A 22,425-nucleotide genomic window follows, 5' to 3' on the forward strand; every position below is an offset into this window, starting at 1 on the left:
GGTAAACACAAGTGCATTGCGAAGGACAAAAACCACGCACTTCAGAAATGCTCATTATGAGGTATAAGTAAAAAAGCATAGACATGGCTTCCTCCCTGCACAACTGACACCAAAAAAACTGAAGACTTTATTCATACACATGCATGTGCAGCATGCTACGAATGTGAATGCAGACATCCATTTAGTAACAGCAGATTACATCAGATTAGCTGAGATCTTTAGTTGCTTAACCTTCAAATGTATCCTGAAAGGGATCTGCTAAACCAGCTTGTTCTTTCTCATGTCACAACACCACACTGTGTCAAGTTCTACACAGCATGTTTCCAGGCTATTTTAATACGCACTTGTTGTATGGTTAGTATATAGTAAAACATGTATTTGCTCCTCCTGAGGGGCAGTGCATGAGTTACTGTCCATGCAGTGTTCCAAGGTTCTGGGAATAAAGCGAGTACAGCAAGAAGACATTGTATGGCATTTACTTTATTACTGAAAAGTACAAATTAATGGGAAGCCTAGGCTCTAAAACTTTCAAAAAAAAAAAAAAAAAGAAAACCCTATAAAGACAGTTTTTACCAATAACACACACATTGTAAACAACAGCTCCACGCTGCAAAGCCACACTTTGGATGTACGCACACACAGTAACACCAAAATAAAATGGTAGAAACGAACAATCTGTTGGTGAAAATTGTACTCAGAATCCTGTTAAATTATATCTCACACGGTCAGACTTAAAATGTACTTTCTAAAAAGTTTCTTTCCCACCATTTTGGAGGACCTCAAAAAAAAATTACACCACACATTTCACAAATATTAATAAAATTAACATTTAGCTTTCTCAAATGACTGCATTGCTTAAAGTGGTGCTCTGTCAAACCATCACTAGAGACCCTAGGAGAAAAAAGAACCCAAGCAACGGAGTAACTGTAGCTGCACAAAGTCACAGTGGCTGAGGCATGTCTGAGGGATCACTTAGACTTTGGAGTGGCAATCAAATAAAGATATTTATTCTCGAAATCTGAGAATCATCAAGAATGTGTACTACCTACCATCCATCAATAGCTCTATTCGCAGCCACCCCCTCCAACCCAAATAAATCCATTGCTGACATTGTCAAAGTTCTTCTTCAAAAAATTACACAACAGATGTCCATGAGATTGACTTAGAAATAATGAGAAACCATCTTTACTTTTTTATGTGTCAGACGAGTGTCAACCTTCAGGGAGTATTTTGTCCCACTGTCAGGATTTGCTGTGCAGGGGTGAGCACTAGAAATGTACCATTACTAAAACAAATGCTGTCCATCCCACAAATCCATCTGATTCTGTGAGCCAAAACTTCAAAAATACATGAAATATCATTAAAGTCTTTCAAAATTCTAAAAGCTGATAGCAAGTTCTATGGGGTTTGGCTAGATATTCTGATAAACTTACCATATTCACGGAAGCAAAACTGTGCAACAACTGTCAGTACAGACACATGATATAGATTTATACATACAGGGAGAATCCAAGTCTGGAAACTTTTAAGTGAAGTTTAGAGAAAGTCATTTGCAAGAGGAATTAAAGGTGCTATATCTGATACTGAACTTAAGCACTTCCTACTTCAGTCTTTCCCTGCCCTGATGTCACCTTGTTCAACCCTGCAAGTCACATGGAACGCTTCAATGGCCTTTTTGTGCCAGAAATATCAATCCAATAAGCCTCATTCTTGAGAACTAAAGTTGAAGTGCTTTTGTTGTTGTTGTTCTTTTTTTTTTTTTCTTTTTAATCTAAAAGATTCTGCAGTGATTACCAGAAAACAGTTGACTGGAAGAGGCAGATTGTTATTCCAAAAAATAAACCGTAACCCAGATTTAACTCCTTTCCACAGAATCTATGCAGAAAAACAAAATGAGCTTTATGACGTCAATGCACTCAGAGAAACAGTCATGGGCAAGGCATTGCTTATAGTTATTTCTTGTCTTGTCTGACATCGCACCATTGCCAGGATTGCTCTCCGAAACCTGCAAAGGACAAGAAAGTGGAAGCAGAAAGATCACTAGCTGGAGAACCAAATACAATCACAAACTGGGTGTACTCTTTTAAGTATTACAACTGCTTTCAACATTAGTAAAACTTGCCTAGTAAAAAAATTATATATCTGAAATTCAAAAGGACCTGAATCTTTTACATTTCCATGCACAGGAATAACTCAATCAAGTGTTTCTCACACAACGAGAGTCTCAGCAGCTTTTGGTAATTGAAGACTGGGTGTAGCTACAACAAAAGCAAAGTTTGGAGAATGGGATGAAAAAGTGATGGACTTCCATGGACTCAGCAGGATCAGACCAGACAAGTCAGACAGAGATCACAGCCTCTTTGTAGCTTAGTAGTAAAGCAAGGAAGGATTCCTGTTTTCAAAATCCAATTCCCATTCAGAGGCAATGGCTTGGTTAGAGCATTTTATATGCTTCCTCAATACAGAAGAATAGGCTTAACTTTAATGGAAAGTGCAAGTCCCTCCTAATCAATCACAATATGACACATCTCAAGTCAAGCAAGGAATTCCAAAGTTACACTTCACTAAGATGATGTACAAGACATTTTGACCACAGTCATTAGAACAACTAGTCTGCTGTTGATGAAGTCAAATTCCACAATAAGTCCCCCTGAGAAACCACAAAAGGATTCTCAAAATGAACTTACACAGTCTTCACTAACATGCTTTCAAAAATCTTTATCAATGTAATATATTCTGATGTTGATCAAAGCAATTTCTTTTAGATTTTGCTGTCCAAAACATTGTCTTTGGTAAATCCAGAGCAGCTTACCCTCTGATCTCTTCACCAATCAGTTTCTCCTGTTCTACAGATGATCTTTATGTAGACCAGTACCAAATAAAGAACACTTACTTTTTGTTTGCAATGACGTAAATGCAGGGATTATAGAACGTGGAGGATTTTGCAAATAAAGGAGCTATGATGGCCATTGCAGGAGAAATTTTCTTCGGGTCTCCAAAGGAAGACCATAAACACACAATGGAATAGGGAGACCATGCCACCAGGAACATGACAATCATCACAACAGACATCTGTAAAACAAGGGGAACACACACATAAACTGAAGATTAAGACCTCACAACCTAACTCCAAAAGCACGTGCATCTGTGAGATAATAAGAGCTATCCTGAACTAGATAATGACATGTAAATGAAAGCATCTGATAATTCCTGATATCTTATAGCAAAATCTCATTTTTGGGATTTAATAATGCATCATACTGTATTTTGGCATACTGTTTTTTGTTGTTGTTGTTGTTTTTTGTTTGTTTGTTTGTTTTACCGTTTTCCTTTATGATTAGCACTAACCATAATTATAAATTCAATCATCAAAAATTTAAAGGGCCATAGAAGAATTCACAAGTGAATTATGGTCACCACTTCAGAGCTAAAAAAAAAAATGCACTGCATATCAGCAAATCTTCCCCAAAATGCACAGTAGAGTATCTGTATCATTGTCTTTATCACCACACATCTCCAACATCCAGCAAAGGATGGCTATATGAAAATAAAACGCAACATTTAAAAATGATCAGGTAGTCAACATCATTTATGTCACAGAAAATACCAACTTTTGTATAAATCACCTTATTTTAAACATTTCCTAGCTACTTCTATGTCCAGGTGTAAACAACCTGGACTCTGCTTTCTTACCCTGCTAGAGAAAAGATGATAAACTGGGTAAAATGCTCTGTCAGAACAACAGGCTTCCTGTCAAAAAAAAGACTTGAGATACACATCAAGAAAAAGAGCTCAGAATGTAATTTATTTTTGCTATTCTGAAGAGAGTGGAAGGAATCCAGTGAAAACAGGTCACCTTGGGATGCTATTATAAGCAATAAATATGAACTGAAAGAACAAGGAAACTCAATATCTTGCAGATTAAATTTTTCTAGAAATTGATGTTTCTCATTCACACCCAGGAGAAAACATTTTGCATAATAAAAAATAGATAAAATATCTGTGCCAAACAACCAACCCGATAAACATATTTCATAAGGTTTAACTAACGTCTGGATAAACAAAGTAAATGTTCCATGACACACAGGCTCTGTGCTTATACTTAAAAAACCTAGAAGTGTTGTCTTCATTCAGTGAAGCATGATAGCTACATTCAAGCATTACACAGAAGACAGTTAACTGCTCGGAGCTTCTTCCCTGCCTGCCTCTCACAGATAGCATTCAGGGACGTTGGCACTCAGACACCAGGACACATTAAGCCACCAGCAGGCCCGAACAGCAACAGCCTGAGAGTAGTGGGAGATCAGGAGTGGAATCAACTAGGACTGAAGTTTCTGGCTTTGTCGGGGATGTGAATCAGTAACAGAAATCAGAACGGAAGCTTCAAATTAATCAGGAAGGCAAAACAAATCACCCCAAAACTAAGCGAATCTACAGCACTCTTTGAATGCTCTTTTTCTAGTATAAGGTTCCCTAGCACTGTTCACCTGTGCCCATATTCTGTCCTTCTGTTTCTTATTTTGGCTCTCACTGGAAATAATCAACAAATCTGCATGAGCTGTTTCAGAGCACAACCAACAAGCAGGCTGTACCCCGTCCACAGGAGATTTCTATTTCAATACTAACACAATGTCTATAAGATAACAACTTCAGAACAGTGATTCTTACATAAAAGAACAGTTCTATTTAGAAGTTGTCAGGGCACAGAAAGCTTAAAAGATGCCAAACTGTGAAAAATCAAGCAATCCACTTTTAAAGAAGGATTATGCTTAACCACAAGGCTTCATTTTTTTTTTTTTTTAATAAATATAACTCATAGTCAACTGTGAAACATGAAAAACACATCTTAACACATTTAAGCCTAAATCTATAACTGAAACCTCAGTTTAAAGCATTCTGAGTTATTCAGAAATGTAAAACATTCATAATTTAGGGTTGGGGTTTTTTTTCCCATAATTTAGCAACGAGAACATTTTCCAAGGAATGTTAAGTTTGCATTGATAACTAATTCAAATATGCATTCTTTTCAGTCTACTCCTGATTTCTGTATGTTTTCTTCTCATGCCCAACCATAAACCATATCTTCACCCAAAATCAAAGAGCCAGTGCACTTCAAACTTTCTCAAGGACTCTTGTATGTTAAAAGAATGTTAACTTTTCAAGCAGGATGTATCATTCTATGCCATAATTCACATTCGCTGTTGTTTACCTAAGAAAGAGATAAGCTCAATTGACAGGAAAAAAAAAAAGCACACATTTTGGAAGCTTGGAAATGCACTTCCATTTACAGGCCATGAGAGCAAAGCAGAGCTAACCAATCCATTTCTGACCAGTTACACCCGTGACCCTGGCAGAGCACCTAGGGACTCTGCGAACACAAAGAGTAGAAGTATCTTAGACAATCCTCCTAGGCCATTGATGAGCTAGGTTTCTGTACAATGACAGAGGGCAGAGACAAGGAAAATTCATGTGGTATCCAGACTTCAAAACAGCTGTTCATCTGGAAAGCATAAAGAATGTAGTGATGTTAGTCAAGCCCAGTGGTTTCACTAAGGCTAAATTTCATTTAATATTTAGTAAGAGGGAAGGAAAAATGGGGAATGCAGGACATCGAAATGCTTAAAAGGCTGCATTGTTCCTCTGTTCCCAAAACTGACATAAACGAACATGCTTAAAATGAAACATACCCTCATTTACCATACCTTTGTTACATCTACTTGGTCAGACCAATCCATGTTGATGCTCTCCAGGCAGTTACTGCTGGTGTATTGTTTCATTGTCCGGGAAACATTGTAATAACAGTAAAACATGACTGTTAAGGGTACAACAAAATTAACAGCAATTACACTCATTGTGTAGGAAACAAAGGACCTGATAAGACAGAAAAACAAAATACAGTAACTTACAAATATCCATCCATGAGAAGTTACTGAAGAATTTGATATTGTGATTTGACTATGAAATTTGAAATAAAATTTTAGAGCATTAGAAAAAAAATCTTTAGTCTTTACTTTTTATTAACAGTGGCAGGTTTTTTTTTTTTTTTTATGAACAGTTTTCAAGGATTGCTCATTTTCAACTTTTTTTTCTAGACTTGCTCTACACATTATTTCCTTTTTTTTTTTCATTAATTATATTCATAAATTAGGCTTCATACTTCACCAAGAATTTATTGACATACAGTGGTAAATTAAACAGACTAAACCTTCAACGAGAGAACAAAATTAAAAGAAAAAGTGAGGTGAAATCTTACACATCATTTTTCCTCCAATTGACTGTGCAAGTTGCTCCAGTCGGATCTGGAGCATAGCCAGCCCAGCCTACAGTAGGCATGGACGCCCAAAAGACTGCGTTGATCCACGCAGCCAGGATTAGAGCGGCATAGTTACGGGTAGTCATTCTTCTTCCTGTGACAAAACACATGTATTCACATATTGTTGTCATCTTTGTCTTCTTCCCAGTGTTGAATTTGAACCACAAGTAGGTGAGAGCAAACCTGTGTGGTGTTAACGATAACGATCCTCTCAGAGAACTAAAGTCCCAAACATTGCAGCATTCATGCTTCCTATCACTGAAATACATCTAAGCATTCCAGACTTAAAAGCCACTTAATTCCATGATCCACTCCAACCCACAGCGTACAGACAAGACCTGACCCTAATGCCATGCCAAAAGGCCTACTATGCAACACAGAAAGAAAGAACAAAGAGGAATTGACTGTTGTCAACAAAGAGGAATACAGCTGTAATAAAGAAGAGTGAAAAATATTCAGTACAGTGCTGACTCAGTGCTAGAAGCAAACGTAGACTTGACAGAAGTCAAAACCTCTCACAGCTGAGGTTTTTGTGTGCTTCAGTATATGGATGTGGCCCTCTAATGACTGGAAACTGACAGGAAAATACAACTTATAAACCAAGTAACAGCCTGCCTCTGAAATTCTCATGTTTGCATGGATAGCACTGCTTGTGAACCATATTGATCATCATGTACTGTGGTATCATAATCTATGTTTTAACTACACCCAGCTCTTTAACTGTGGAGTCATTCACAAAACAAAACAATTGGACACCTAGTCCATAGAAGCCTAACTGCTAAGTGTGTTTCACTAAGCAGACAGTACCTATGTCAGGCCTGCAGATTGTCAGGTAACGGTCAACTGCAACAACAGTGAGCAAACCAATACTTGCCATCCCAAAAAATATATTTAAGGCAGCATAGATCTGAAATTAAAAGAAATAGAAAACATGGTCTTTATGAAAAATCTTTCAAATGCACAAGGAAAAGTTTGCTTAATTTAACTTTAAGGCACTATGATACCCTATTATCAGTGTTTTCTTCTGCAAGCAAGGTGCTGCATGAACTAGTTCAGTGCAGGCAATTTGGTGGTGGTTCATTCAAAATAAACATTTCAAAAGCAATCTGCCAATTTGCACACCAGAATTCCCAAGAAAGACAGTCTGATACAACACATGTCAACAGGTAAATTTGAGATTCAGAGGCAAAGACTGGGAGGGGTTTTTCATTTCATACTTTCAATATAAGTTGAAGAGTCCCAAAGAACATTTGATTCATCATTAAAAGATTAGAATCATGTAAGGCTTTAGCAAATCTGAGGTTCTGAATCTCCACTCTTCTCTCTGCTGTGTATTTTTTCCATTGATATGTTACATCGATTTTCCCCATTGGTCCCCATTTTTACTTGGTGTCGGGTCTGACAATGCATGGTGATAGTACTTGTACACATGCTGCAGACCCAGCACACTCCAAAATCACCTGCACTGTCATCCCATGGGCAGCCTGACTGGGAAGAATGACTAGGAGGGTTGTGCTATCACTGGCACCCCCAAAATTCAGAGCCCCATGCCAGACCACATGCCACCCACAGCTACAACAGAGCCACATGACACTCAGCTGTCTCAGTTGACAGAATTTATTTGGTTTGGGTTGACATAAGTCATGTTTGAAATGATCTCAGGAACCCCCAAACCACTGGTAGTGAGATTTCACATCAAATTCAACCTGCAGTAAGTCAATCTAGATCCAAAGATATCCAAAATGAGGCATCCTGTCAAAGAATGACAAGAACTTTGAGTTTGAAATAATTGTGCACACAGGCAAGTGATGCCAGATTATAAATACCCATGATATGCAGGCCCAAAATATATAGTGTTGCTTACATTTTTCTTGAGTCACTTTTCTGGCACACACTTTCACATTACTGTTCATTTTCCTGAGCACTAAGCCTAGTGAACTGTTCAAATGTAGACTTAAAATCATAGAAAATAGCGGGTAAAGGGCACCCTGTTTGTGCTACAGAAGTATAATTTGACAGTCACTCTTAAATTTTAAAAATAGGCAGCTATTAAAACTAAGCCTAAATTTTTGATAGTGCCCTTTAATAGTCTCACAGACCTTCCCTTTGGATATTCATTGTTCCATCTCAAGGAAGATGTATTCGTTAAGCAAAACTCATTAAGGTTTTGTCAAGCTCATCATCAAAACAGCAGTCATATCCAAAGCTTGTTTACCACCAAATGAGTCATCAAATGAGCATGTGCTACTGCTGTAATTTTCTTCATTTGGAGATTTTCTTTCCTGAGGTTTTGCTTCTTAAAGCTAATATAAAATTTCTGGTTGATAAATCTAAGGTCACATTTCAGTGAATTCTAACTTATGATTTAAAGTTTGGAAAGGATTCAAAACAAAATCTACATGCAGAAATTGAGGCCTTTACAGAACATCAGCTCCAAGTCTGTAGTCAAATTTTACATTTCCATCTTTTCTCTTAGGAGAACCAGTATCAATTATTAGTTACTACTTATTGCTCATCTTGCATTTAAGTGCTCAAAACCTTCTCCCTGCCTAAACTGCAATACCTGGCATCCAGTATATCCAAACTTCCAGCTTCCATGCAGGTCTGAAGCAGCAGACATGGGGTAGCCAATGCCACTAACACCAATGTCAGTGAAAGCCAGGTTGATAATAATTGCATTGGTTGCTGTCCGAAGCTCTTTGTACTTCACAAAGATGCCTAACACAACAATATTGCTGAAAATGCTTATCACTCCTGTGGAAACAGAAAAGAAAAAGTTTACAAGAAGTTGTAGGTGAGATAGTAGCACACATGCAAAAGAAAATGCAGTCTACTGCAATATTTAAGTCCTAAACAAGAATTATTTTCAGTCAAGCAGGATTTTGCAAACCATAAACACCTGAAAAAGTGAAAAAATAGCTTTTGTGATTAGATTCATCTTACTTGGATTCAGTAAGGGCCAAAAGTGGGGTGTTTTGTCAAACCTGGGATTTCCTGTACAGTGGCAATAGGCAGAACAGACATCCAAAAGCATAGAGGATTGCTATTTAGACACTTCAGTCACAGAGTACAGCACTGTTTTCCATGGCCAAAAAGAATGCAGGCTGATGACTGGAAAAAAAGTGAGGCTTTTACGATGATTCACTTGATGTAGCAGAAGATCTCTACCACCACCTAAGTTTCCACTGTATATTGAAATAAAAGTAATGTTCCCAGGCAAAAGAATATAGAAAATGAATCACTAGGCTTTGTCTTTGCTGCATCCACGCCAGCCAGACGCAAATCTCTTCTTTATTCATGAAGCCTGAATTCTTTGCAAGCATCGTTGTTGGCTCACATTGCTGCAAACCATTTATTTTCTAAGCCTTGAGAAGCAGCAGCCTGGATGATCCTTGCAGCTCACCATGGTGGCGTGCTGGGCCTGCACCAAAGCTGTTTTCTTCGTCTGACAAGCTCCAGTCAGTATCATAACCGAGGAAGAAGTCCAGCTATGTACTGATTTTGCTCCTACCTCACAAATCTGAGTAATTGTGGACCTTTTGGGGAGGGCATGTCTTCTACCCTGTTTCTTTCCTTCTGGCACAGGATTTTTGTCTGCTTTCTTTGCAGAAATTGGAATCCAGAGCCCAATCTCCCTGTGCCCCAGGAACTTAAACACAGGCATCCCCAAATCCCCAGTGTGACAAGTGCTTTTACATTTAAATTCTTCAGAAATATACAACAGAGGTGGCACCAAAGATTTTCAGATTCTGCCTGAAGTCTATGAGGCAACACAAGAAATGGTGAGTAGACAGAGTTGTAATAGATTAAAAAATAGACTTAAAACTAAAGCCAGCATGCACACTCTTCTGACTTCATGTCCAATGACTCTAGAATTTTCTTGGGGCCTCTCAATGCTCTCCAAGGGGTGCAGAACTCTGCTCCTTAAGACCCTCTGCATCAGCAAGCTTTGTCCAGCCCTGGTACCTATATTAAAACCTCTACATCTTTCATTTCTCTTGCTCTTCCTATGAGCCAAACCCTACTGCGTAGCTCTTAGAATGAATTTACACAGCAATCCCACAAAATAGTTTATCATTATTATTATTCTGATTTTATTCTCTTCAGACTCAGAAATACTCAGAGCAAACTATCATCATCTAGATTTCTACGACCCCACTATCAATTACAGTTATAAGAGCTAATAAAGGTACAATACCAGTTTGCACCTCACCTGAGAAAGGCTCACAGCCCTTTATCAGCAAAATGGAGAATTGCAACATGTTCAAGAAAACACAGCCATTAAAAATTAAAAATAAAATTAAAGGGATAAGCCAACCCTGTAAGTAGCAACAGGAATTGGTAACCTGCTCATGAATTCCCTTGTCTCATACAGCTGTTACAATACCACTGAACCAAATGCAAAACTTACAGACATCTGTATAACTTGGGCACCTTAGATTACAAGCACATAGTGGAATGTTATCTTGGTAAAAGTCAAACAATGCAATATCCATGAAATGCCCCTTGGAAATCTTCAGTATTTTTCTGTTAAAACACTTCACCAGAACACTGTACTTTGCATCATTACAGTCCTGTAGGAATAATTCTGTGAAGAGCTTTAGTGAATAGGTGTCGTGCTGAATACAGGGCAAGAAAGTCTGAAATAATAGCATCTGGCTCTACAAAAAATATTAACTTCACATCCTTATTACCATGGCCACAGAGCCCAGCAGACACAAACAAGTACAGACAATTAGGCTCAATGGAAACTGAGCAGCAAGCAATCAAGCACAGTAAAATCCAACTTTTGCCCTCAGGAGTGAATAAAGGTCTGCAGAAAAGACCTCATTAACTCTCAGTTATTTCTCTTTTCTATTTTCTTTTTAAAAACACCAAGCATGTCTTTTCTCAGGTAGGACATAGTACATAAGAATAACATTAAATATGATGTTGGAAGTGTACAGCCACTCATCTATGATATTTCACACATTTTAGGAGCAGCACTGTGATGCCATGAGCTCCTAAAATAAACAAAAGCAGGAAGCTGGGGATCAGACGTGAGGTGAGCAACAAGAAGCATGCTCCATGCCAGTCTACTCAGCCCCATTGGTAGGTAGTACACTGAGAGAGGAAGAATGCCAGTCACAAGTTTCTAAAACTGTATAGGCTTCTTACGAGATATACTTTAAAAAATTTCAAGTTGGACATAAGAAAAAAATTATCCTCTGAGACAGCTGGAATGAGGTGATGGAGTCACAGTCCCTGGAGGTGTTCAAGAAACATTTAGATGTTGTATTGAGGGATGTGGTTTAGTAGGAGCAGTATTGGTGGTAGGTGGATGGTTGGACTGGATGATCTTGGAGCTCTTTTCCAACCTTGGTGATTCTGTGATGCTATGATTTTACAGCTACCTAGAATGAAATCAGAAATACAACAGAACAGTAAACTCCTACCTTCAGAGTGAAGGAAGGATCCTGCTAGACACACATTTAGTGCCCAAACTTAACAATAAAAAAGAAAAAAAAAAAAAAGAAGGAAGAAAGCACTGAAAATGCCAAGCCTAAACTGATCAAAGATTTCAGAAGTGTTAGAACAAATTAATAAAGGAGACAAAAAAAAAGTTCTGGGGACTAACAAGCAAGAAAAAAATATGGATTAAGTTGTGAACAAAGAAGGAAAATATATATAGACTCAATAAACAAGTATAAATTCTCTCTTCCTGAGAATAAGTCAAACAGAAAAGCGAGGTTTCTCCAGGAAGCAGTTAACCAGAGCCCATTTCTTAGAGGGCAGAGAGTGCAGACTGGGCCAAAGACTTCAGTAACCTCATATTATCAGCTAGGACAAACTCATCTGATTCAGAAAAAGCACCTTTTTAGAAGGATTGAACAGTGTATCTGGCTTTCATTGCATTTCCTAGATGTCTGCTTATTAACATAAACTAAATTTTCTAGATGTGAGACTTGCTGCAGTAAACAACCATAGTTTGAACCATGCTATAGACCTTACTGTCAAAAACTTTACTAATGAAGAAAGTCCAACATGCAGCTGACAGATATACTTGATTCTCCCATTCTGGGAAGAAGCTGAGTTGATTCTGGATAATACACGACAGCTTTGATCCTTAACATCAGGTGCTCAGAATATCTGAAAATACCAACTGGTTACATACAGCGTAAACCATCAATTAAAATATAACAAAGCACCATGCATATCTGCAGCACCTAGTAGATGCAGTTTACCTGCAAACGATGTGGCGGTACTGCAGAGTTTATTTGGTCTTCCAGTATTTCACCATCGTCCGGCCCTACAGCTGCTCAACAGGTCCGCATATCTGTGTGGCTACTCTAACCATTTCTGTAAAAATCTGAAATTAACTATCGCCTTTGCATTCACATTGATGCAAAATATCCTCTATATCAGTGATTTGATACTTCCCACTTCAAACACATATGCTAAATAAAACAACTATTTCGTATCTCTAAGTAAACATTTTAAAGTATTTGAAAAGCTAATTATAACATAGAAAATGTATGGCACAGTCTAGGAATAATGTATTTATAAATTGATCTTATTTTCCACACCAAAAATATAGAAGGCATGTTTCTAAACACAGTAGGTTTCAGTATTTAGCCAAGATGTTATTTCATTGCTGCAGCAGTCAGTGCTTCAGAAAAACATTTCTGCAATACTTGTAGTTATAATAAGGAGAAATTTCAAAAATAAAATCAAATAAAAAACAACAAAACCCATAATCATTCAAGTTAAGCAAAAGGCCATCGCAGTCACAGAAGACACATGATGTCAAGCCTCGCAGCATACTTTTTCTAACATGTGTCATCAGTGAAAAATACATCTGCGAGTGGAGTCCGCTCTTCTCTGATAAATGAGCAGCTCCCTCCCCCTCGGTCACATTCCAACCCTTCCCCTTACATCCCCCTATCAGACACCCGCTCACATGCTCAGACTACACGTATATTACTATGAACATGTGGCCCAAGAGAAATCTCAAGATAGCTTCAAACACATCACAGAAAAATGCAAGATGTGACAGCTATGCCCTATTTTTATCTCTTTTGCAAGCTGGCGGAAATTAATTCTTACTCTCTTCTATAATTACATATCAACAAAACGTATTTTTTAACACATAATGCTGCCTTCAAATATAGAGCAGAGAACGTGTAGATTTCTGCATGCTTCAGTCTGATTGTTGACTTCTCGGTAAACTATGGAGAAAAGCCATTGGTCACTTTTAAGTCAGAATAAAACACATTGCTGTTACTGTACAAAGTAAGCATTCAAATCTACAGTTCTGTTTTAAAAAGTAATGCAACAATTGGTCGATGCCCATACCTGCTGTTATTAAGTAAGCTGCGACTATGTTGTGCTCAGTCTGTGTAAAGACAGAATGAGCTTCAGCATCACTTTCGGAGGAGTTGGCTGAATCATTCCAATGCATTTTGGACGCACGAGACTGTCGCCTATATCTTGCAGTAATTCATCTAGAGGACAAAACACTACCAAACCCCGTCAGGCAAATTCTTTCATTATCCAACAGACTGAACAACTGAAAAAGAGGCAGGGGACGGTTGCCTCACCATCAGCGCTGACAGCTTCCAAGCATGACCTAATTGGACAGAGCGCAAAGAAGTTTATACCCCCGGACTATGCGGGAGAAAAGCTTGTTAATTGAAACAAAGAGCAACACAGAACCGAGTACATTTCCAACAGGATGCTTAAACTTTATTCTTACTGCTAAAGAGATTAACGGTCACATGCCCCCAAACTTTTTTACTTCAAATCTCTTGTGCTACGCTTGAGAAACCTCAGGACAAAGTTGACTCCGGTTAGTTGGCCTTCAGCCTGGTTTGGAATTACTTCCAACCATCGCAGAGAACACAACCACAGCACAAACACAAATGTCAGTTTCATTAAAATACCTTGACTGTATCCACCCCTTCGAACCCCTAAATACCTCCGTCTCCTCCTCAAGATTCTCAGTTTCGTTGAAACACTCAAACCAATGGCAGACACAAGAACCTCATCTAATATTTTCTGAAGTGAAGCTTCACATTTGGAAAACTCAATTGTCACATTTCTAGAATGGCCTGGTCTGCATAAAATGGGTGTTGAACGTGCCATTAAGTCTGAACACTCTCCTTCTCCGACTCACACAGGTAGGCTTGGGCAAATTTCCTTGAGCAGAAAATCACTGGGCATTTTCCAAAGGTGACACAGCTTTTGTTTCTTCAATTATGAGGTAGCAGCACACTAGAGGGAGATCACAAAGGCCTTTTACAAAATCCTGTGTAAATATGAGCTGCAACAAACCCTTCCCCAAAGTGTTTACATGCAGCATCAATCCAAGCAATCAAAGGCCTTTTACCATTGGTTCCCCTTCAAACAATTTGTACCCATACTATGTATAAAAGTGATATAAAAACTCTTCAGTTGTATGCAGTTCAGAGGCAGCTCAGACCATGTGTGCGAGCAGCAGGAAGAACGTACTGCCCCAGGCAGCACTGAGGAACAAAGCCATTCATAGGAAGATCATCTACCTGAAGAGCTACCCTCTTCTCTAACCCATGAAACACTCACAGAGCTTTCCCCATGCAACCTCAGCTTTTTAAAATAGACATCCTCTACTTTTCATCCATTTCAAGCTATAGGTGAGCAAATTTTGGTATGAAACTTATGCAGTCGTGACAATTAGTCATCATTGCTACAGATCATGTGTCACAACACTACCAGCAAACATTTTAATAGCATATAACTACACTCACTCTTAGCTTGCAGGGCACTTGTATTAATGAGGTATTTTCCCTGTCAGAAAAGGATTAGGCAGTAACAGGGTGGGAGGGATTTGAAAGGGAAAATGATCTGTTCATTGATGAATCTACTTCTCCAGTATTTAATCATTCCATCTTGAAAGATAAAAGCATAATGATAATTTGGTATCTTCACTTCCCTCCCCTGCACCTTTGGCAATATTTTCAAAAGCATCTCCAATCATGCAGCTTCCACAGAAGTCAGAGCTTGCAATGCTTACTACCTTGGTTAAGGTTGCCCCCCCCACCAGCTCAGGCTGCCCAGAGTCACTTCCAATCTGCTCCTGAATGCCTCCAGGGATGGGGCACCCACAGCTTCTCTGGGCAGCAGTGCCAGCACCTCACCTCCCTCTGAATACAAAATTTCTTCCTAACATCTAACCTAAATCTCCCCTCTTTTAGTTTAAAGTCATTCCCCCTTGTCCTATCACTATCAGACCATGAAAAAGTTGCTCCCCCTCCTGCTTTTAAGCTCCCTTCAAGTTCAGGAAGGCCACAATGAGGCCTCCCCAGAGCCTTTTCTTCTGCAAGCTGAACACCCCCAGCTCCTACAACCTGGGTAATCTAGGCACATCTCTAAAAGAAGTACCGTTTCTCTCCCCCCCCACCCCTAGAACACTACAGTGTATAAAACAAAGCCGAAATATAAAGCAATGAATTCACTATTAAGATATAGTAAATGACCTTGAATTATGAAGCTTTTCCTTTTGACTTGAATCGATTGAAGTGCATCAATCAACACTAGAGGGCTGCATGGGGCAGTACTTCCCTTTAATCTTAACTCCACAAACCGTTCAAATGGTTCAAAACCAAAGGCAGAGAAATTAATAACTCATTAATTTCTCACACACACAGTCTCTAGATTTAAACTGTTATTTAAAAAAGTTTGATTCTGTAAAGAGACATTCAGGTGACTGACAAGATGCCCTGATAAGGGGCCTCCAAATCCTTACTTGCCCCGTTTCACATGCTAACCTTGATTTTCTCAAGATACCATTTATTGCCAAGATATGGCTTTGCCAAACTGAAAGTAACTGCACTGGTATAAAAGGGCAAGGCTTTTGCCTTGCAGTGGCTTCAGACTTGAGAATGACACACAACTCCACCTGCTGTAAGATTCAAATTATTCACTTCCCGTTCTAGGCTGCAAGACGGTATTTTGTCATTTGCCACATCAGTGCAATTGAAAGGTGACGTCAAGATAGCCTTTTGATACCCTAGGAGAAAGCACATCTATAAAGCATGCAGCAAGAACAGCAGCACAGAGCACAGATTTGGGTGTAAGTGTGAGGACTGCATTATTCCAGTCTTCCAAATCCAGAAGAATAAGGAAAGATTTAAGTCAGCTATCCACAACTGGGAACGGAAGCATTGGTGAAGAATGTAACTACTGCAGAGAATGCATTTACAAACATGACAGTTCCAGCTTTGAAGCACTGGTATCGTACAGTTGCAATGTGGTATGACAGAGATGGCTTACAATACCTACAATTCTACAGTACCTGAAGTCAGAGCTCCATAGACCTAGTAGCACATACTAACAAAAGATTAAATGCTTTTAAAGGTCTGTAATTAATTGACCTAATTAAAGTGGGTAGTAATACCAACAAAATAATTGGTATTCCATACTTCCTGATGGTGTTGTGGTCGAATAGACTTGGTTTCTTCTCAAAAAAGCATATCTAATAGAAAATTGAATGTTTCTTTTAAACATATTTAACTGTTATCCTATATAGAGCAGGTGTTCAGACTAGGCAACTGAGTTCTTGAAGCTTTCTTGCTAGCTTGTTTCAAGCTTTGTTTCAGAAATAATTCAGACCTAAGAGTTGGGTTTGCTGGTAACTAATAGTTGTCCAATTCTAGCACTGACAAATAACCTGTTTCTTTTGGTAAGCACAAGGCTAATGAATCCAGTACTAATGTTCATTAATTAAAAAGTACACGATCAGTTCTGAAATGTACTTCTACGCACGTCAAACACGATGCTCAGAATGTTTTCATGTCAATTAATCTACAGATCTCTTTTCAAAAATGCTTGGTATGAGATCTGCCAATGGACTCCTCGCTCCTGATGAAATCCTAAGAACCAGATTCTTTCCTATTCTTACTCAATTTCCAAAGTTAAACATAGATGACAAGGTGCTTCTCCGTGCTTTAAGGGACACTTACTAGCTTTTCAACACTCCTCATAATAAATGTGATTTAAGAGACTGGGAATGTATTCATGCAGAATTTTCCACATACTTTTAAAGCAACACTAAACTAAAAAGACCACATGCAGAGGAGTCCCATGATGGGTGTAATGCTATGATGTGATAGAAAGTACAACGATAATAGCAGGGTGGCAAAGTTGTTGGCTACAGCAAATGAGAACAAGCCCAAATGCAGTAGCTACGGACAAAGAAACTAAGGAAAAAAAGCCACTTACCCTTGGAAGGCCTCAGGTAGGCGGGCATCTCCAGCAAGATACCTACACCTCCACTGCCAATCCTTAAATGAGGTCTGGGAAGGGATGGATTCTGGCTCCACCCCTGCTGGCCCTCCTGCATGCACCTGAGCTCCCCTGGGTTGGCCCTGCCTTCCCACCAGGTGCTCAATCACTGCTTCAGGCCATGACTTTGCATTTCTGCAACAATGGGTTATTTCATTTTAGCACTCTGCAAGCTCAGAGCACAACAGAAGTGATGTGCCAGGATATCAAAACCTCAAGAGAAACTGGCTAAGAGGAAGAGGGGAGCAGTTAAAAACTCTTAGCAATTTTATTACCAGTGAAATTAGATACAATGAGGTGACCTTGGAATAGAATTAACTCTGTATTACTCATCAGATAGTATCTTCTAAGAATGTGTCTTAATGCCTTTGGCTTTCATTAAGATTCAGAGAGACGAATCTACAAAATATTCTTTGCTATCTTCCTTTCCTCATATTTATTATTTTGCATTAAAAAAAGTTCTAATGACAAAAAAAATCTGAAGTTTAGTTTGTAAAAAATGGTCCATAAAGGTTATTTAAACTGCACGTCATTTTTAGGGTGACCCAAAAGTCTCCATGTAAAACAATGAGAACAAGGGATCTTATCCAAGTCACACAGAGGTTACAAGTTCATACTGACAAATGTGCATGCAGTGAACCCAAAGGGGTTTCTCATAAAGAAAAGTTTCAGTTGATGGTTTACTCCAGACTCCAACATGAAGTCAAGCACTGACAAAGTCATTTGCCAGAAACAAACAATTTAAGAATAACATTGAACCTTGTCTTAGTTAAAAAAGTTCAAGTATGTTCTGAGCATTCCTCCGTTCTTCGCCAAGGGCTACGTACTCTGTTCATGCATTGACAAACAGTCATTAACTGTCATTTCATAGCTTCCAGTTCTTTACAAACAACTTTTTCGTGGTCTTTCATAGTTTTTTTTTCTTGCTCTTCACTACTGCAGATAACACGGTAAGTCAGCAGGAAGATTCTCATTGCTCCATTTTTAATGTCCGCTCCCTATTTTAAGAGGGAAGAAAGACACTTTATTTATTATCATAGACAATTCAAATTATCTTAGATGCTGTTAAAGTAAATAAATTATACATACAATACTGCATGAATTGATAAAGTAATTTATTATTGTTATCTGTTATTGTTCCTTATCATATAGAAACTATCACCGTCTTTACAAAGCATCAAAAAACAGAGAATGCTGAACTTTGGTTTAAAGAAGTTATTGGGAAACATCAAGTTTTTACATAAAATTATGAACACCCACATGAGAGAAAAAGAAAATACAGCATTCTGTTTAATACTTAAAAGTTTAGAAACCGAGCCATTCTTATTATGGAAATATAATATCTGCATACTCACCTCTAAAACCTCCTCCACCTCCTCTTCCTCCTCTGAATCCTCCTCCTCCCCCGCCTCTTCCTCCACCTCCTCTGAATCCTCCTCCTCCTCCTCTTCCCCCACCTCTTCCTCCTCCGAATCCTCCTGAAGTAGGAAAGAAGTTATACTTTATGGAGCATGTAAATTTTGTTATACGTAACAACAACTTTCACTGACAGTTTCTGAAAGGAAAACCAAACCAAATCAGAAATGGCCAACTGCTTCACCCTAAGTACCTTTTCTCTTCTGAGGACCATCTGCAGCATTTTAGGTGTTGCTGAATATTCACTATCCAATGTCTAAAACACTAATGCACTAATAAAGCTCCAAGATAATTTTTAGCTGTCATGAAAAAAGTTAACTACAATTATTACATATGAAGTCTTCAAAACAATAGAACAAAAACTTTGAAATACTTGTGCCTCCTTGCACACAAGGTGGCAGTGGCGAGAACTCAACTTTAACTGAGTACATCATAGACCGTGGTTAAAAACTAAAGGGTGAGATCTACCAGATCATTTACTCCTTCTCTAAAACATTGCATTGCATTTCAAGTATTTTGTCCAAACTAGATTTTAGAGCACAGTAAAAACACAGCTTTCACTGTTTTGAATGGGTATTATCCATTACCTTTTACCACAAGTTGGTTAATAGTTACGCCTTCTGTCTTGGTTATAGATCAGTGTACTCCCTTTTCTGCATTACAGAAACTCTTGCCTTGGAAAGATGTCACTATCTCTTCCACTGAGTTATCAAACTGTAAAGTGCCTATCATTTTTCTTTGCAATAGAAGTGTTTATTTAAGTACATAATGGTAACTTCACCCAAGGCAAACAAATGAAATAACCTTTCTGCAGCTTTCGTTCTTGGGATCTTACCTCTACCACCACCTCTTCCTCCTCCACGTCCTCCGCCACGTCCTCCTCTACCACCTCCTCGAGGAGCACCTTTTTCTCCAGGAGGCCTTGGTAAAAATCTCTGAAGGGGGAGCAGTTTTGCTGGATCAATGTAAAACTGCGGGAAGACAGTTCCATTAGGCTTTGAAAAAACCCAGGTTAAATCCTTAACAAACAGTCACAATTTGGACTTAACTCATTATGTCGAATTGCCTTTTACAAAAAGCCAAGTAAACAAATCATATGCAAAATAAATCAGTGTTATGAAGTTATTAAAATAAAGATGATATACGTATTTGTTAAGTTTCATTCATTACACCTTACTTCCTTTTTTTGTTCTTTAGGAGTGGGAAGGGTATGGCAGATGTAACAGTGAAAAGGATGAGTAAACAAACACATTTTCAAAGGACAGCTAGCTTAAAAGTCAATATAATCTCTTAATAAAGCTTTTATTATCTATTTGATTACATATCTAACTGATGACACACAACAGAATTCTGTTATTGAGACCAGCTAACCTTTTGCATTTTTTTGAATGAAGAGGCTCTCATGTTCTCAGACAGCTTCACTGAAAAATACTGTTAGCTTCTTTAAGGAACACACCAGGAATAAAATGTTAGAAGTTGCACTTTTGATTATCACACGGACGAATTTAGATGCTTTAGACCTTTTCTAAATTCATATTTTTTAAATGAAGCTAAACATCATCACTACAAATGAAAAATTACAACTTAATGATCAGGAGTAACTGTTTCTAATTTTCCTCACAGTTACAAAGACAGCATTTTGTAGAAACATTACTTTTTTCTTCCCACGTATTAAGGCATAAAGAACATACCAGCAGAAAAGAATACATAACAATGTAAACATAAAGAAACAAACTTGTTTGACAAGTGACTGTCTCCCAGACTTATCCAGAACAACATGGATGCTGCAGTGACTTTGCTATGACTGTCCTGGCTTGTACAGCTGCTTGGCTGTGGAAAGAGATGAGCCAGCAGGGGCTGCTCAACCCAACCACAAGCTTTGTTTCATCCTACGGCGATATGGTGGATGCCTTCTCCACAGACAAACTACTATGGATCCCGTGGCTCTCAAATGTGCAAGGATGGTTGTTTCTAAGCTGCTGGCTGACCGTTCAATAGTATTCAAGATTTAATGGGGAGGTGAGGAACTGCAAATTACACTTGAGCTCCCTTTACGTGTCTTGGTATGTTATTCTAAGAAGAAAAAAAGTTTCTGAACTTCAAGTAATTCTGGTACAAAAAGTAAGTCTGCAAATTAATACACTCAAGATCAGAAGGGCGTTTTGAACCTGTTTTAAGCATATAAAGTAGGACAAAGAAATTCTTTTCAAATTTCAGAGCAAACCCATTGAAGAAGCCAACAAGATTTGGGAAGGATACAAAGTCTCGTAGCTGCCCAAAGATTTCATCCACTTTGCCAATCTGTTCCTTATTATCCAAGTATACTGGTGCGTTGAAATAAGGCACTTTGTTTTCTTCTGTTTTACATTTACAAACGAGATCATCTTCACACGGATGCATGAACTCCCCCAGTACTGAAATAAAGAACAAACAAGCTGCAGATCTTCAACACTCACTGCAAGTTAAGTAAATACAGCCTCTGCACGTAACTTACAAACTACCCTCTCCGGAGGGCCCTGGTCATATCCGCCTCTGTTGAAGCCTCCTCGTCCACCTCCCCGTCCAAAGCCACCTCGTCCACCACGATTAAAGCCGCCTCTGTCACCGCCACCTCCTCCACGATTAAAGCCACCTCCTCCTCTTCCGCCACCTCCTCGTCCTCCGCCACCACCTCCTCTTCCACGAAAGGACATTCTCTACTGCCTCCTACATCGTAGACAAAAATCGGTTAAGAAATACATGTCTGTTGTTTAACATGATGTCTGAATCAAGGTCTCCTGATGGTCGTGTTTAAGGGTTACCCACCTCAGCCCTGGCTGAAAACATGCAGACAAGCCATAATCAAGTTTCCCCATGAAACACCACCAATATTAGGAAAAGGTTCTTCTCCGACAGAGCAGTCGGGCGCTGGTATGGGCTGCCCAGGGAGGTGGTGGTCACCGTCCCCGGAGGTGTTGAAGAACCGTGTGGAAGTGGTACTGGGGGACATGGCTAGTGGGCACGGTAGGACTAGATGATCTCAGAGGTCTTTTCCAACCTTAACGATTCTACGGCAATGCCTATCCGGGAGGGACCGGCCGTATCAGGGTTGAGCACCACGCTCCACAGACCCAACCCCGCGGAGAGGCGCCGGGCCACCAGCTTCCCACGGGGCGGCCTCTCTGAATGCGGCGCCGAGCCCTGAGGGCAGACCAACAGCTCTAACCGCCCTAACGACCGTCCACGCACGCCCCAACCCGCGCCACGAGCCCTAACCCCTCACACGTGCGTACCCAGCTTCCATGCGAGCGCCGCCGCCGCCGCCCGATGACGTCATCATAACGCGCCGGAAAGCCGCCCGCCTGCCGTAAAGGATAAACAAACGCTCAGCGGCACTGTCGCAAAAGGACCTTCGC

The 22,425-nt window shown here is 39.2% G+C and overlaps 2 protein-coding genes across 5 annotated transcripts; both read right to left on the reverse strand.

Moving 5' to 3' along the window:
* Positions 1-1,763: 1,763 nt before the first annotated feature.
* RRH (retinal pigment epithelium-derived rhodopsin homolog) lies at positions 1,764-22,335 on the reverse strand. Of its 3 annotated transcripts, none has more exons than XM_046940353.1 (13): positions 22,303-22,335; positions 21,525-21,736; positions 21,290-21,444; positions 20,402-20,461; positions 19,866-20,001; positions 18,970-19,092; positions 13,649-18,612; positions 8,877-9,067; positions 7,121-7,220; positions 6,254-6,407; positions 5,703-5,871; positions 2,894-3,072; positions 1,764-2,005 (listed from the first exon to the last, which is right to left on the reverse strand). In XM_046940353.1, the coding sequence occupies exons 7-13, from the start codon at positions 13,752-13,754 to the stop codon at positions 1,900-1,902; spliced, it is 1,005 nt and encodes a 334-aa protein (XP_046796309.1). In that variant the 5' UTR covers positions 13,755-18,612; positions 18,970-19,092; positions 19,866-20,001; positions 20,402-20,461; positions 21,290-21,444; positions 21,525-21,736; positions 22,303-22,335; the 3' UTR covers positions 1,764-1,899.
* GAR1 (GAR1 ribonucleoprotein) lies at positions 17,864-22,335 on the reverse strand. 2 transcript variants are annotated; one of them, XM_004935955.5, is made up of 7 exons: positions 22,303-22,335; positions 21,525-21,736; positions 21,290-21,444; positions 20,402-20,461; positions 19,866-20,001; positions 18,970-19,092; positions 17,864-18,612 (listed from the first exon to the last, which is right to left on the reverse strand). In XM_004935955.5, the coding sequence occupies exons 2-7, from the start codon at positions 21,721-21,723 to the stop codon at positions 18,599-18,601; spliced, it is 687 nt and encodes a 228-aa protein (XP_004936012.2). In that variant the 5' UTR covers positions 21,724-21,736; positions 22,303-22,335; the 3' UTR covers positions 17,864-18,598. The 2 variants fall into 2 exon arrangements, with proteins under 2 accessions (XP_004936012.2, XP_046796546.1); XM_046940590.1 differs by having other exon boundaries at positions 22,068-22,335.
* Positions 22,336-22,425: the final 90 nt, after the last annotated feature.

Source organism: Gallus gallus, chromosome 4 (assembly GCF_016699485.2).
Source record: "Gallus gallus isolate bGalGal1 chromosome 4, bGalGal1.mat.broiler.GRCg7b, whole genome shotgun sequence".
NCBI classification, from domain to species: domain Eukaryota; kingdom Metazoa; phylum Chordata; class Aves; order Galliformes; family Phasianidae; genus Gallus; species Gallus gallus.